Source organism: Lissotriton vulgaris, chromosome 5 (genome assembly GCF_964263255.1).
Source record: "Lissotriton vulgaris chromosome 5, aLisVul1.2, whole genome shotgun sequence".
NCBI lineage: Eukaryota > Metazoa > Chordata > Amphibia > Caudata > Salamandridae > Lissotriton > Lissotriton vulgaris.
In genome coordinates this window covers 892133787-892151245 of record NC_141693.1, presented here as the reverse complement: position 1 = coordinate 892151245, position 17459 = coordinate 892133787, and the positions used below count along the sequence as shown (strand labels likewise).

Below are 17459 nucleotides of genomic sequence, written 5' to 3'. Positions count from 1 at the left end.
TGTTTGAGGAACTGTATTATCTAGAAGGAAAGGTCTCTCGGGCAGAGGCTATTCTATACTGACTGCTAGTGCATGAATATGTGACTACGTGTCTACGTGTAATGCGAGGGGCCATGGGCCTACCATGGTAACAGGAGCAATGAATTACTTGCACGGAGACAGAAAGGCCGGGCCCTTTGCTCTGCAGCTGGGGAGATGTTTTCCTAAATCACTAGACAGGAATGTGTTTTCGAGGAGCGGAGCAGATAACTTGAAGGCAAAATACAGTCTTGGCAGGCAAGCAGGCCGAGCCGGGCACCGCTCGCCGCGCAGGGAGTAAGGCAAGGGTCACGGATGCAGATCCAGGCTGCAGCTTTCAGAGGCAGAAGGCAGAAAGGGCTCGATGGCAGAAATCAGGGCCTAGCTCGCCAGAGCCAGGGAAACGTGAAAGTGCACCATGTAAAGACGGTGGCAAGGCATACTTAGGAACTGAATTATCGACCCATTCATGGTGGATCTGAAAGAGGACATGTTAACGTTGGACGCAAATGTATTTGCGTCTTCATAGCTGGTTGTGGAGGGAACATACATGTACTTGAAGCACATACATGGAGCCGTTGGGGTCTACGTTAGGGGACACAATTGACCATAAAAATTCATATTACCTCAACTGCATTAAAGACTGTAGACGGGTGCTGCATTACCTGAACTCTCAGATACTACTGTAGCAGGTAAGGGTTTTGGTGTTGGTTTACACCGTGACAAACCTGCGGGTAGAAGATTTTCACTTTGCCTCTCTTTGTTAACACCTTATAGGAGGGGCTGAATATTGTTTTGCAAACTGTAATTTTATGTATATTTAGAATACTCTAAGTGTGTACCTGAGAGGTGCCTTGTGGGAATCTTTATGCCGAATTCAGCAGGACTAAGTTGGGTATGGTGAAAAGCAAATAATAAAGATTATGGGCCTGAATGGTTTATTGTGAACATTTATGATGGTGCCATAGTATGAAAAGCTGAAACAAAGGCAGTAGGCTTGATCAATGTATTGTGAAAAGTCTTTCTAAAATCAAATAGGCCTTTAAGGGTGGCTTGTCATTACACATTGTTAAATATGGTATTTAGATATTAGGTTATATGGAATCTTAGAGATGTTGATAGTAGGTAAGAGTTATGAAATTGGTAGCTCCCTGGGATACATCCTTGGGCTAGTACAGTGGTTCTTAACCTTTCGACGTCCGTGGACACCCACTTAGCCATATAGAATCAGGGGACCCCCACTAAATCCTTATTGAAATCTGGGGACCCACACTGAGTCATTATTGGAATCCGAGGACTCAATTTAAGCAGTTTCATAGATTTGAACTGCAAAACAAATCAAATAAATTTGTTTGCAAGCATTCGTCAAACAAATACACAATTTGAGAGGAAGATTTGTACTTTGAGAATCCATGCTATTCCTTTTTAGAAGGGCTGTATATTGCTTTGTCATTTGTAGTTGTGTATTTATTTGTAAATGTATTTCTGTATACAGATGGCTTTTTACATCAAAAAGCCTTTGCTCAGTACACTAAACCAGAATCTTGTACATTGATGAGCCAGAGATAAAGGCTATAAACATGATTGGTTAACTGAGAGAACTTATGTCATATGTCATATGTATCATCTATTTATTATGAGAGGTTATGACAAAAGCAGTCAGTTTGACATATTGATTACGAAAGTTTATGTTAATGCTAATATGTTTTCATGTATGGATTGCTGTGTTGAAGCCTGTATACAGATATTGAGTTACATTGATTCTCACAGATTGTTGCAATAGACAAAGATTTTGGTGAAAGTAACCCCCTCTAACAAACCACAAGACTGGAAGATTTACACTTTTATAATCCTTGTTAACCCCTCAGTATATTGTTTTGCTACCTGTGATTTTGTACATATTTGTAATTGTATGACTTTACACCTGGTGGTTGTTTTGTAGGATTATGCCGAATACAGTAGGTCTGTGTTGGGTATGGTGACAACTCAAGTCAACAGGTACATGTCTGACATGCTTAAAAGGAAATATTGCAACAAGGGCAATAGGCCTAACTTATTTCTTATGAAAAGTATATATTATAGTCACCTGGCCTTCAAAGGTGGCTTGTTATCCCTTGTGTTAAAGCCTGTAGACAGTTCTTTTGTTACATGGATTCTCATAGGTTTTTAAGATAAGCAAGGGATCTGGTTTGGGTACCCCTCTAACAAAACCATGGGGGTAGAAGACATGTGCTGTGAAAATTATTGCCAGGCCCTCTTGGGAACAGCTGTATATTCAATTCAATAATCTTTATTCGGTTTAAAAAACCATAATGGATACAAGATAAAACAATTCAACATACCAATTGAAGAACACAACTTAAAATACCATTTAGACGAATGGCAGTCTCGCTAACGTCTTTGGACATTTACAAAGATCTTTGGAGATTGCGCTTAGATTAAAATAATAGTAACAGTAAAAATATCAGGCAATCAATGGGTCTAATCCAGTACATAAAAACACTCAATTTGCTAATTAAAACTTGGTTACATTCAAAAATGTATAGAAATTGAAACTTCATATATAAATTTTGCTTGACAAGTAAGGTGCAAATGCTTTAATAGTACATGAAAGTGCTCAGTACAGTTCATAGTTTGGAGATAAAGTGCAATTGCTATGATAGTGCATATAAGGACTTAATGCAGCATGATACTTGTCAAAAGAAGCTAACTAGAGATATCTAGTGCTTTTTATTGAATGCGGGCAGATATAAGGTGCCAGTGCGACAAAGTGCATATGTAGATTAAAAACAAGCAATATATTAAAAATATAGTCTTTTTTTATTTTAAAATGTCTGCCTTTTTCCCCTCAATAATTTGATAGCAATCAGATATCTACTGACACTAAAAACTATTTTCTGCGAGGTGTCGGTTTTTAATATTCTAGTAGCATCTGTGCGGGACCTGATCCCCAGATTACAACATATCGGTTTGATCCATTTTCGCCTTGGTATGGCATATGCTGGGCAAAAGAATAGTATGTGATGATCATTTTCTTGTGTGTTGTAATGGCAGTAAGCATTATAGTCGTCATCTTTTACCAACCCCCTATTTTGCTGTATTAGATTTAACTTGCAGAATACCATAACAAAATTTAATGCACAATGATGTAGCCAACTGAAGTTGAATTTCGTCAAGAAATTGCTCAAAGAATGGAAGAGATTTTGTGAGAAGGAACTGAGTAGTCAGTCTGCCATAATCAGAAATATGGGAAACGCAATTTTGCATATGTGCTTAAAATGTTGTTTTCAATATTTTTTTCGAGGGCTGTGTCAATAATGCAGGTATTTCCTAGAAATGGTTCAGTGCAAGTTTATAGAACCATGTTCTCACATGCTTGACTCACTGGAGACTACCACAGTGGTCATATCTTAGTATCTTTTCTAGCCCCTCTTTGTAGCTTGCGAGTTCTGCAGTAGTCCACAGTCACACCCAAAACGACATTGGTCTTAGTATAGCCTGGTGATCAATGCGTTTTATGTTTAGGTCCATAACGATGGGAATGACTGGTGTACATATGGAAGACTTAATAGCATCCTAAAGAACTTATTTTCTTCCACCGCAAAGTATTTCTGCAGGTGGCCCACAAGGTTCAGCTCCGTATAAGGTTGCAGATTGTTCCCTGTATTTGTACACCTCCAATGCAGGCGACACTGTCTTAGTTATACTTTTCTGGTGTTTTTTTTAGTATGGGTACTGAATTTTGAAGCAAAACAATCTTGCTTTTTTGTAATTGCGGATGCCATGTCAATTTAGAGTCAAGTCTGATACCTAAGTAGCTGAAGTTCGATACATATTCTAGCTTCTGCTTTTGAACAAAATGTTCTACTTAACTGCCATGAATTTTGTATTACTTGAGTTTATTTCAAGGCCTTTCATTTTACAATATTCACTATAATAATTGCAAGACATTTTGGAGTCCCTTAGGCATTTGGGATATTAAAATAGTATTGTCTGTGAATAAAAGGGCTGATACTGGCAATCCTCCTAACTTGGGTGAATCATGCCTACATCCCAAGAGATATTTTGGGATGCCATTTACATATAGGGAGAAGAGGGTTAGTGCCAGTACACATCCTTGCCTTACACCCCTCCTTATGGGAATTGCATCAGTGAATTCTCCCACAAGCCCCCATCTAACTTTCGCATAATTATTTTTGTGTAGTCTCACTATCTCTGTAAGGAGTTCCTCTGGCACACCCTGGTCTTTTAGGGAGCGCCAGAGCAAATTTCTTGCTATAAGGTCAAAGGCAGCCTTCAAATCTATGAACACTATGTACAGGTGGCCTTCCTTTAAAATCGTGTATTTCCACCCCATGCATAAAAGTCTTAAAGTCTGATCGATTGTACTAGTTTTTGCTCTGAACCCTGCCTGATACTGTGATAAAACATTGTTTGCCTCAGCCCACTCATTTATTTCTTTTTAAAATCTGCTTAATATCACCCATCTTCCACTCGTAACAATTGTGCACCCTACCCAGTGGGTAGCAATATGCACTTAGGGGTTACATTTAATATGTAAAGTCAGGTTTTCCTCCCTGTGAAAAGGGTCATTTTGGCAGGTCTGTGAAGCAGGGTCCATGCTGCCACTGCCAGACTAAAGAGGATGGGCATGAAACAATTTTTTCCAAACCCACTCCGTGGGTGTAACAATATATGCTGCTGCCCACAGCTGGCATTTCACTTCCAGGCCATTTGAACATTTTCTATATCATATATTAGGGACTAACAGGCAAGCTACATAAATGAATTAGGGTTGAGCCAATGTAACCATGCTTTAATGGGAGCACAAGTGCTTCACTCTTGTATTGTTGGGGTAACAGTGCACAGAGTTCTAAGTCCAGCAAAAATAGGGTCCAGAAAAAGGCAAAATAATCTGGGATGACTATGCAGAATACGCAGATTTCCTGCAGTTACTTCCTGTGACAAATCCTGGGTAGACGTTTGTACACTGTGATAGTCCTTGTTGCTCCCTCTTTGGAGGCCTGGCAGGTGTAATTGTCTGCTAGTTAATTGTATTTTTTTTAACTCTACATGAATACATACATACACAGGGGGTCTTTGGGCCAACCCTCTTCTGTCTTTTTGAGTGTCATTCACAATCTGTTCGCTCCATGAATGCAATCCACAAGGAGCAATGGGTTAGCTCATATCTGCCATTGGCTCTATTGCCCTGTGAATTATGACATTTTGCTTGATGACGTGTGCATAACTACCTGACAATGAGTGCACTTCATTGCCTGGACTGTTGAACAATCCTTTGGTTTTCTGTGTTAACTTAAAAAGGTACCCTTCCATTTCTTTCCTTCTTCTGCTCCTTTTTAAGCTCTCCAGACAGTCCTACCAGTCTGATTGCTTGCACCTCATTCCATCTACAGTGTTCCATATTGTGTGCGTTACTGTTTTTAAACTGGGTGGCCATTTGGAAATAACATTTTCCATAGTGCACATTTATTTCACAATACCATAATGGCCACCATGTCCAGAAGTAGTATGTTGGTCTCTTTGGACCAGTACAATAATAATACAAATATAATTTAGCATTCTAAGATAGTTGCCCTGTCCAATATTTATTCAGCAGCTATTTCGGAATGGAGGTGTGCCTAGTATATTATGGTTTGTACAGGTTCAAGATGGCAACGTGTTGCTTCTAAACATGTCTGCTATGTAGGAACTTTAAAACAAAGGCACACTATGTGAAAATCCATTAGCAAACAGCTGCTTCCTATGTTTAATTTTATCTTAGTAGTGCAAGTATGTTCCTGCCAAGTTTACCCTACGCAAGCTCCAGGTGGTGCAGAACTGCGCAGCCCGCACCCTGCTACAAATTCCACGGACTCAGTCAGCAAAACCTGCACTGAATAGCCTACACTGGCTTCCAGTCCGACAGAGAGTGGCATTCAAGGCGTTATGTATTGCCCACCGGGCCTTCTGGAAGTCTGGTCCAGCTATCATCGCACAGCTAGTCACCCAATACCACCCAAAGAGAAACCTTCGATCCACGGAGGCCTTCCTGGCCACGGTACCCAGAGTGAAAAGAGCTAGGTCCGGAGGAAGGATGTTCTCCCTAAACGCCTCTAAGATGTGGAACTCACTTCCTTTGCATCTCCGAACTAATCCAAACCTACTCTCCTTCCGCAAACAATTGAAAACCTACTTGTTTGCCAAATCCATCGAATCATAACCCTCCGTCACTCCCAGTTCTGTCTTCTGAGTTCTGTCTCCACACTTCAGCGCTTGGACGCCCATTGGGCAGCAACCGCGCTATATAAATAACAATACAATACAATACAATACAAGTTCAGGTAGTTGCATTTTTCTGCTTTTATTCTTTTAATTTGTCTTGCATATGCTTGTTTGGTTTGAGGGTCTGTTTCATTGCAGTTGGTGAGTGGATGAATGCAAGAATAAGTCTGTGGATGGATGAATGGATATATATGGGCAAGGATGAGTGAAAGAGTCACTGAATAAGTCCTGCTACATCACTCTTTCACTCAATTCAATTCTTTCTTTATTCGTCCTTCCAAGGACAGGACATAAAAGATACACATAGATATAAACATTATATAAAATCAATCACAACAAATATAAACTTGTTTCCCGTTTAAAAAGAAAACATTCATACATATATTTTGGTCTTGCTGCTAAAATGTTTACCTGATCTACTGACTTGTTTTTTGGCCCTATTTTATTGCTCATGTATTTTCTGATAATATTTGCTGCTATTGATGGCCGCAGTTGTCTCTCTTTGTTGCACTATTAGATAATATTTACAGCTATTTACGACCCCAAGCATTTTGCACTGTCACTTTAGTTCACATCTGATAAATCTCTTGCTACTTACGATCCCAAGTGTTTTGCACTGCCACTTTAGTTTCAAGAAAAAGTACTGCATTTGTGAGCTGTTGTATTCTTTTTAAACGGAAAATAGTTTGCTGTGATTGACTTTATATGATGTCTATATCTATGTGTATCTTTTATGTCCTGTCTTTGGAAGGACGAATAAAGAAAGAATTGAATTGAATTGAGTGAAAGAGTAATGTAGCAGGACTTATTCAGTGACTGAAGAAACACCTTCAGTTATTATAAGCCAGACCTTTTGACATTTTGTATCAATCAATCAAACATTTGTAGAGCATACTAATCACCCGTGAGGGTCTCAAGGCGCTGAGGGGAGGAGGGGGTGCAGCTACTGCTCGAACAGCCAGGTTTAGAGAAGTCTCCTGAAGGTCAGCAGGTCCTGGGTCTGTCGCAGGTGTGTGGGTAGGGTGTTCCAGGTCTTGGCAGTGAGGTAGGAGAAGGACCTGCCGCAGGTGGAAGTCCTGTGGATGCGTGGGACGGTGGCGAGGGTGAGGTTGGCAGAGCAAAGCTGGTGGTTCGGGGTATAGAAGGTGAGATGTTTGTTGAGGTATGCTGGTCTGGCATTGTTGAGTGCTTTGTGAGCATAGGTGAGGAGCTTGAAGGTGATCCTCTTGTTGACTGTGAGCCAGTGCAGGTCTTTCAGGTGGGTGGTGATGTGGTGTGTGGCGGGGAATGTCGAGGATGAGGCGTGCTGAGTCGTTCTGTATGCGTTGGAGTCCTTTCTAGGGTTTGGCCGCGGTTCCAGCGTAGAGGGCGTTGCCGTAGATCAGTCTGCTGCTGACAAGGGCCTGGGTGACCGTCCTTCTGGTTCCGGTGGGGATCCATCTGTAGATCTTGCGGAGCATGCGGAGGGTGTTGAAGCAGGAGGAGGAGACAACATTGACTTGCAGGGTCATTGAGAGCGATGAGTCCAGGATGAACCCCAGGTTGAGTGTGTGGTTGGTGGGTGTGGATGCAGCTCCCGGGGCGGTTGGCCACCAAGAGTCGTCCCAGGCGGAGGGGGTGGAGCAGAGGATGAAGACTTCTGTCTTGACTGAGTTGAGTTTCAGGCGACTGTTCTGCATCCAGTTGGCGATGGCCCTCATTCCTTCGTGGAGGTTGGTTTTGGCAGTGGCGGGGTTCCTGGTGAGTGAGAGGATCAGCTGAGTGTCGTCGGCTTAGGAGATGATTTTGAGGTTGTGCGAGCGGACGATGTTGACAAGCGGTGCCATGTAGACGTTGAATAGGGTAGGGCTGAGGGATGATACTTGGGGGACGCCGCAGATGATTTTGGTGGCTTCAGATGAAATGGGGGAGGCAAACCCTCTGGGTTCTGTCGGTGAGGAAGGAGGTGGTCCAGTCCAGGGCTTTACCGCGTATTCCTGCATTGTGCAGGCGTGTGTGTAGGGTGTGGTGATAGACGGTGTCGAAGGCAGCCGAGAGGTCCAGGAGGATGAGGGCCACGGTTTTGTCGTTGTCCAGTAGGGTCCTGATGTTGTCTGTGGCAGCGATGAGGGCTGTTTCGGTGCTGCGATTGCTGCGGAATCCAGATTGTGACTGGTCCAGGATGTAGTTCTCCTCGAGGAAGTGGGTTAATTGCCTGTTGATGATCTTTTTGATGACTTTTGCCGGGAACGGAAGCAGAGAGATGGGCCGGAAGTTCTTAAGGTCCTTTGGGTCCGCTGTGGGTTTTTTGAGTAAGGCATTGATCTCGGCATGCTTCCAGCTATCCGGGAAGGTGGCAGTCTCGAAGGAGCTGTTGATGATCTTTCGGAGTTGGGGTGCGATGATGCAGTATGCTTTGTAGAAGATGTGGTGAGGGCAGGGGTCGGATGGTGAGCCGGAGTGGATGGTGTTCATGGTCTTGATGGTGTTGTCATCGTTGACGTGTATGCTTCTTCCTGTCAGTTACAGTAGTTGCCATTGCCATAATTATGTGTCTCAACTTTTTAGTGTACAAACAGCCGTAATTGTGGAGCAGGTCTGGTGGTATGATTGCTTTTAATGGAATATTGTTGCCTATTGTTCAATCTCATTGCTGCCCCTTCTGGGAAAGATCGCGGAGAAACACATGAACAGTGCTATCTCACATTTTCCGGAAGATAATGGCATCTTACACCGGACCCAGATGGGTTTTCGACTGGATCATAGTACGGAGTCAGCACTAACTATTGTCACCGAAAAATTAAAAAGCATACTAGATCAGGGAAGAGCCGCCGCTATCTAAGCATGGCCTTCGACACGGTTGATCACAAAATCCTTGTCAAAAGGCTCAAAGATATTGGGATTAGAGGTACAGCCAATCAATGGGTGGCCTTGTTCCTGAGCAACTGATCCTTTCAGTGTATGGAGGCCGGTATTTTGTCAGACACTTTCTCTGCCCCCTGGGGAGTACCTTAGGGATCCTCCCTGAGCCCGACCCTTTTTAATATTTATATGAGCCCATTGGCTCATATAGTACAGGAGTTTGGACTCTCCATTGTGTCATATGCAGATGACACCCAACTAGTGGTTTCGATTGCCGATTCCCTTAATTCCAACCATAGATAACTAACTCCTTGCCTGGAAAAAATAGGGACATGTATGTCCGACTGCAGTCTTAAGCTGAACGGGGATAAAACCGAGCTTATGCTTTTGGCCAGCAATTTTAGCCCATGCTCAGAGATCCCCATGCCAGTAAATTGCCCCCATCCCCGCTCCTAAAAGCTCCATAAACAATTTAGGTATGTGGCTTGACCAGAAAATAACCGTGGAGACGCAAGCCAAAAAACACGTGAGTAACTGCTTTGGTATCCTCCAGTTCATTAGGAAAATTCTGAGTCTACTCCCAGAGAACTCAAGAAGGACGGTGGTGCAAGCCTTGGTAGTTTCGAGACTCGATTATGGCAATTCGTTATACCTTGGCTCACCTAAATATGTCACGGACAAGTTACAGGTGGTACAGAATGCGGCATCTAGACTGCTTCTCAAGATACCCAGGCATCAGTCAGTAAGAGTGTCCTTGAGGGAGCTACATTGGCTTCCCGTTCAGTCAAGGAATAAATTCAAGTCCCTCTGCCTGGCACACAGACCCATGTATGGTAGTGCCCCCGCCATGCTACAAACTTTGATCTCCCACTATTCACCCCACCGTTGTCTCAGATCAGGGTCGAATTTTTATTGCAGCGCCGGCCCGACGAGGAGCAAGGCCCAATGATGAAGCATGACATCCTCCTGGGCGAGTGAGGGCATCACAAAGAAAGACCTCCCCTCCCCTCACGTCCAGTTAGGAACTGTATACCTTGCTGATCCTCAGTGTCATTTGGGAGCCCTTGTGCAGGACCTCCTCCTAACCCCGCTCCCAGTCCCTATATTTTTTGGAACACTACTAGAATCAAGAGATCAAGGTGGGTTGGAAGATCGTTCTCACAACTGGTGCCCAAACTCTGGAACAGCATGGACCCAGAGTTGCGATTGATTAAAAATGAACAGTCTTTTAAAAAGAAACTTAAAACATGGCTGTTCCCATAACTCTCACACCAGATAGCTTACCTTACCTGTGATAGTGCTGGGATGCATGTGGGTAGCCATGCGCTCTATAAATTAAACCTAAACCTCCAACTCCATTTTTCTGCCACACAGAGCCTACCATTGTTTAAAAAAAAGAAGAAGCGTTTCTGCACTTACGTTTGTTGCGGTACCACACTTTTGTACTTGTATTTGCATCTGGATTCCCTTTGAAATAAACCTCTTTAATTTCAAAGCACTGTACAGGGTTTACAAGACCCCTCCCTCCTGAAGTCCCTGATTTGAATAGCACATAGATACATGTTTGCCTAAGTTATTTTGATTCACTATAGTTAGTGTACAAAACTAAATTCACCAAAACATTCACCACAAAATTCACCAACTTGTTAGTAATTTAGTTTGGTGGCAATACTTTGGCTTATTGCACGTGCTTGTTGACTTTAATTTTGAGAACAAGTGTTTTCCTGTCACAGTCTGAGTTCATGGGCTATTGCAGCAAACCAATAAGCACTCGTTGGCTGTGATGGGCCCTATTTCTGTTTAATAGTAACTCACATGCACATAGTTTTTGTCTCTCACAGCAGCAAGTTTAATGGAACAGAGACAAAAGGCCTGATTTAGAGTTCAGCGGATTGGTTACTCCGTGACAAATGTGACAGATATCTTGTCTGCTGTATTACAAGTACCATTGGATGTAATGCACTTGTAAAATGTCGGACAGGATATCCTTTGAGTTTGTGACAGAGTAACCTGTCCGCCAAATTCTAAATCAGGCCCGAAGTCCTGAGGCTTGGTTAGTACCGATACCAATCACTTAGCCTCAAGCCTTATTTGGCTAGTGAGGTCAGTGACCAGCAGATTGACTGTAGAGGTTTCACAAGAGGGGGTGGGAAGAGTCACCTCTCGGTATCTCAGTGTTAAAGAACACAGGGGCATATTACCAACAACTAGCGATAATTATCGCTATGTTGGCTTAGCGGCAATAATATTATCGCCGAGCTCCACCGATTTTTATCGCTTAGAAACCTTGCTATTATCAAGGTTTATCTCCTAAGCGATAAAAATCGCCCGAAATGCATGAATATCGCTGAAAAGTCAGCGATATTCATGCATTACCGAGCTAATGCTCTTAGCCATGTTATCCACCTCCCATTGGATAACATGGCTAAGAACTGCTCTGGGCAGGCGTTAGCTTTTGGAGATATCCGCGCTTAGCGCGAATATTTCCGAAAGAGGGTAATAGGAGATAGCGATGTTAGCAACTGTTTCCAGTCGCTAACATCTTGGCACGCCCACTTTGCATGTCATTAGCGATAATTATCGCTGACATGCAAAGTGGGCCCCTAAATGCCCGCTATCGCCTACAAGCTGTCGCTAACTGGTGTTAGTGACAGCTTGGTAATAGGGCGATGAAATTATCGCAGCGGCGATAAGGCCCTTGGTAATATGCCCCACAATTTTCATTAGTATATTAAATGGTGCTGTGTCGTTTGCTTTTCTCTTTCATCGTGTGTTGTGGCTTTTTTCCAGCTGAAACATCAGTGCTTGTTAATTTACCGGCATCGCAAGTTAGGAACGTTGGGCCAGCTTCATGAAAGATTTTCACTAGTGCAAAGTCAAAGAAAGCGATTCAAACAGATGCAAAGTCTTGATAAACTATTTACTATCTAGTGCAAATCTTTAATTTTGCCGAAAAAGCGACCCTAAAGTAATGTGTAGTAGAACTTTGTGCTACTTTGCTCAAACGGGCGACCCATGGGTAGTGCTTGGGCATTCCCATGCAACCACCCATGGTTTTTGATGCAAAGTCCTAGCTTCTAAAAAAGGTAAGAGAGATCTTTGACCCAAACGTTTATGCATTTTTGAGGCAGGCATAATGTCTGAGAAACATTGTTTTTCCTCAAACCATTCTATCTTTGTATGGGAGCTGTGATGTACAACATACATATACAAACTTGGAAAAGTGTGGAAGTATGTCTATGCATAGTATTTTGTACTGGAAAGGTATCCTTCCAGTACACTATGCCAGACATCACACACACCTTTGCGCTATGGTGCAATTAGTGTATATTTCATGAATTGACATATTACTATCAGCCCTATCAATACATATGTCGGCACTTGATGGCCCCCAATATTAACGAGCCGCAAGTTGTGACCTACCTCATTAATATTCATGAGGTAGGCTAGATTGTGACTCACTATGGCTCATAAGTTTATGAACTGACTTACCCGTACATGGGACATGGCCTTTGCAACGCGGGCTTAATCATGTGTGCCATTTCCCCGCAAGCGGAACGTAGATCGTATATAGATCAGGTCATAAATACTTTACTTCTCGCAAAATACTGGTCATAAATTTCTACAACATATACAATTATTCACCTCAGAAACAGAATCATGGATCTTCAATTAGGTGGCCACAAGTTGGGAGTTAGGAACAAACTATTTGGACTTAATGACAACAAATTCTCGAGAGAAGGAATGTGTCTGGCAAACTGTGACAGCAGGATGCTCAAGCATTAGTTTGAATATACAGCTGGCAGTACCACAAGAGAAGCATGTCAGTCATCAATAAGGAAAAAGTGAAAAAGTGACAACTGGTGTTGTAGGGTCTGGTGCATTCGCATTTTTGGGGAGGAAAAAGTATGTTTAAAAAAAGGCAGCGGAGTCACATGCTTGGTCAATTGTTCAAAAGTAGCCTAAAATATTTTTTTTTAATTTGTACTACAAAACAAAAAGAGGACAAGAAAATAATTTACAATTGGTGAGAGATCCACAGCTAAGAACAAAAGAAGTATGAATGACCGCGAATAACATATAGATGGGTCTGTGTTTGTGTAATGAATATGCAAGATCTGTCAAACCTTCCTATTTTATTTTTTTTAAGTAGCGCTTCATACCATCAAAATAACGTGTGCCGCTTTTACACTATTTTAACGTACTCATTTTACCGACTTTCGAAGGATGGAAGGTTGAGTCAGTGTTGCAGGGTCCAAGCCAAGGAAATGATGATCACTGCATTTTTTATTGGCGAGCATTCAAAAGACTGAGATATCCTTCCATTTGTATGCAGACATCATGAATGGTGCAGAAGACAATTCCTGTAAGGGATATCACCTTTAAAAAACAGAGAAGGGTTTTGCATGCATTTTATGTAATTTGAGGCACATGTTCTTCTCAAATTCCTCGAGTAAGCACTACCTTGAAGGAAACAATCTCAGTTGGGAAATTCAAAGAGACGATGGACCTGATTATAAGGATTGCAGATGAGTTTCAAATAATGTGGGGAAAAATAACTTGCTTTATATTTTTGTAAAGGAATTGCTGTGTATAATGTACATATGAATGTATTCATTAGATTATTTGTACAAATCCGAAATAAAACATTGTGTCAGATCTTAGGTCATGGCATAGGACACCAAAGATGCAAAACCCACTCACAAAATAGATTACTTTCAAGAGGAGAAAAGGTTTTTTTCACATCTGATTAAACAGATGGCTAAAGCTGTAGTAACTAAATCATGCTGCGAGAGCAGATGCCAGATGGGGTAATCTATGACACTGTATAGTACGTTATATTACCGGATGGGTCCAGTGCTAAATGTGTGTCGAGGTGATGGGGTGAAAACTGACAACCACTTTGTGGGAGAGGGATTTATTTTTCATCATCAGACTTTAACCCAGTGGAAGAGACAACAAAGGCAGAAAAGGCTGAAAGAAGGTAGAAGAAAATAATAGGGAAACAGTAGCCACGGGAGAAAGGGGCGGGGAGAACACCTTCAAGCGTGAGCTCAAGAGACAGGAAATCCAGGGCAGGAGAAAGAAGGAGATTTAAAGTGGAAAGAGACGAGACGTGACAGCATTGGTTTTAGGTAACCTCGTCATTCAGGTTCGAGAGCTCCTAAAATTTTTTTAGAACTTAGGGTTTTTTTAAAACATTTTTTTTAACCATCTAAGCAATGGCGCGATCATAAATCTTAGGACCTGATTTAGATGATAGGGTAGTCCTCCGCTAATGAAACGGAGTGCCCTCTCCACCAAACTCTTGATCTGCCTTGTTGGAGGAAGAGAATGGACAGTGTAATGTCCTTTTTTTCGGTCAGTTACCCCAAGGAAAAACCTAGCAGTGAGGGACAGAAAAAGAAACAAATGATCCCCACACTCTGGGAGAAAACTGCCAGGGTGTGGCACATTAGTTTTTCGTTTTTCTGAAACAAACTACTGCTTTAAGTGCTTGTTTCTGAAAAACAACCTAAAGTTACAAGTTTTGTGGATGGCCGTCAAACGGTAGCTGTCCACTAAACCTTTTCTACCTTGAGGGGAAATGCTGTGACTGTGGTTCTTTACACAGTGCTGGGATTATAGGCGAGTCAGCAGTCATCTCTAAATTTCACAGACAGGCTACCATCAGGAGGCAGAAGTAATGTTCTCCGCCATCGCGAAGGACACTGTCAAACTTCATGCCTGGAATCAGGAAAATGGAATGAGAGGAGACTGTTATTTCTATGATGACGTGCCTGACCTGAATGGGGAGTTCCTTGAGGTAGACCATTAGGTGACATTGTGCACCCCTTTGTGAGGGGCAAGGAGGGTCTCAAAAACCTCTAATCAAGGACTGACAAACCTTTATGAGTACCCTTAGCCCCACTCAGAGGTCAGAGTGTTCTACGCACAAATACCACTTACGCCCTGATTACAACCATGGTGCTGATCCCATTTTAGGTGCAGGTTCCCAAGGGAGGTGGTATCTGCCCAAGTGGTAATTGAACATGTGCTATTGGGCATGCCTAATTAAGAATGTACAAATTGTCCTCTTGTTGCAAATAGTGTGCAAACCCAATATGAGTACTCTGTAACAGACGCAAGCTTTCTGGGGGTACGAACAGAAGATCCATGTATGTTCCAGGGTACACTAATGGCAATAGTGCAGAATTTGCCAAGACAGTTTGCACCAGGTTTAACTTGGTGAAAAGCTTTGTACAAGTAGCACAGGGGTTGAACGCGATTTGCATGCATTTTGCGGGTGCAAATTGCGCACTTGCTAATTTGGGTCAATGCTCAGTGAACTAATAAGTGGGTGTGAAATCCGCACCCGATTTGAATTTTCAGAACCAATAAGGGTAAAAAAAATGCACTTGCTGTACACAAATTCACCCACTTGTAGGTGCACTGTTTTCACCGGCCGTTTGCATCAGATTCAAACTTCCACATATTGTGGTCAGATAGTAATCCATTTCTGAGCACAAACTGTAGTTTGTGCCTAAATCGGGATTAAAACGCCCATCCTTTTCGGGCAAGGGTCAGCAATTTGTACATCAGCAAATAGCACTTGTGCAATTAGTGCATAGGCGAATATTGCCTGACTTGGGAGTTTGGACCTGAAATGAAACTAGGACCAAGGTTGTAATCAGGGTCTTGGAGGATGAGACAATGCTTTCTAAGACTGAGTAGAACACTATGCTGCTTACCAACACACGTCAGCTTACGCCATGTCTTGGCCGACATGGGAAACATTCTTTACAATGCAACTTTTACAATGCACTACCATTACAACGCAACTTTTACAACGCAAGTCAATACAATGAATTGCGCTGGAGGGCGCTCTAAAATAGTTTAATTACTATCCAACACCTTCCCTACTATCCACGGGGACTGGCGTTGGAATAGTAAATTAAACTATTCACTATCCAGCGCCCCCCAACGCAAGTCATTGTAACGACTTGCGTTGTAAAAGTTGCGTCGTAATGGCATGCGTTGTAAAAGCATGCGTTGTAATGAAATACATCCAGCCGACATGCAAGCGCCTGGCACGTGACAGTAAGTTATGGGGGTGTTCTTTCAGCAGTGTCTACTCAAACTTTGCTTGCACTGCCCAAAACGGCAATGTCCTTGCTGGATTGATATGTGAGCTCACTCTCGCTTTAATGTTATTACGTTGTTATGTTACAGGTTCTTATAGAGCGCACTTCCACCAAACAGTCTCTTGGCGCTCCGTAACTGTCTCAGCATGACTCAGAAACATATTGATAAGCTTGCTTTTAGAGTCTTCAACAAGTGTCTGAACTTTCCATAGTTTAAAGTGGTCCTAAGTTCCAAAGGCAGAGTGTTCTAGATGCGAGGAGCAGTGACTGAGAGCCTGACTCCGCCTGTCCTACTCCGTCGAATGGGGGATCGCTATGTAGTGTAGATGAGTGGATCTAAGATCCCTAGAGGGGGAATACTTGTGGATCCGAGATTTAATAGAAGCTGGACTGTTTATGTGCAAAGCCTTGACTGCCATGCTATCATCCCATGATGCTTTACCTAAATACCACGCGCTCTCTAAATGAATATGTGTATGTAACACCAACTAGAGATGAGAACATTATGTGTGCTGGAGCAAATCTGAACGGGTTCAATGAATGATATTGTCAGATGACGTAATGAAAAGGCTGTGCAAAAATTATTTTACAAAGACTCCCAAATGTTTCTTTTGTTTCAGAATACCCATTTTTCTGACTTTGCAGACAAACAAAGTGGTTATAAAACAAATTGTGTGTTGTCAACTCCAATCATGTACGGGAAGGAGGTGCTTGCAGTCATGATGGCCGTGAATAAATTAAACGCCCCTGCCTTCTCCAAGCAGGATGAAGAGGTAAAGGTCTCAGTGATGATAAACCAATCTTACACCTTTTATCTGAGAAAGTTTGGGCCATTCAGATTCACATATTTCTTTTTTATGTTTGCAGGTGTTTGTGAAATACCTCAGTTTTGTTTCCATTGTCCTTAAACAGTATCACATCACCTACCTTCACAATGTGGAGTCTCGGCGAAGTCAGGTAAATCTTTCTATCTCTCTATCTACCTGTCTGTCTGTCTGTCTGTCTGTCTATTTGTATTGGGACTTATAAAGCGCAGGAATCACCCCCGAAGGGGTATCTCCGCTCTATAGGAGCAGGATAGTCAGATAAACATGGGCAGACAAGATTAAGCTCTGAACAATACTATTATCAGGTGTTTCCTGAAACAGAGTAAGTTGGAGCAATTGCGTAGTTCCTCAGGCAAGGTATTCC

General features: G+C 42.5%; 1 protein-coding gene across 1 annotated transcript in view; it reads left to right on the top strand.

Moving 5' to 3' along the window:
• Positions 1-17459, top strand: part of PDE6C (phosphodiesterase 6C) — a 420959-nt gene that overhangs the window by 102513 nt on the left and 300987 nt on the right. The window contains exons 2-3 of the mRNA XM_086922484.1: positions 16889-17041; positions 17136-17225. Of these exons, the coding sequence (XP_086778610.1) occupies positions 16889-17041; positions 17136-17225 (243 nt within the window). The remainder of the gene's footprint in view (positions 1-16888; positions 17042-17135; positions 17226-17459) is intronic.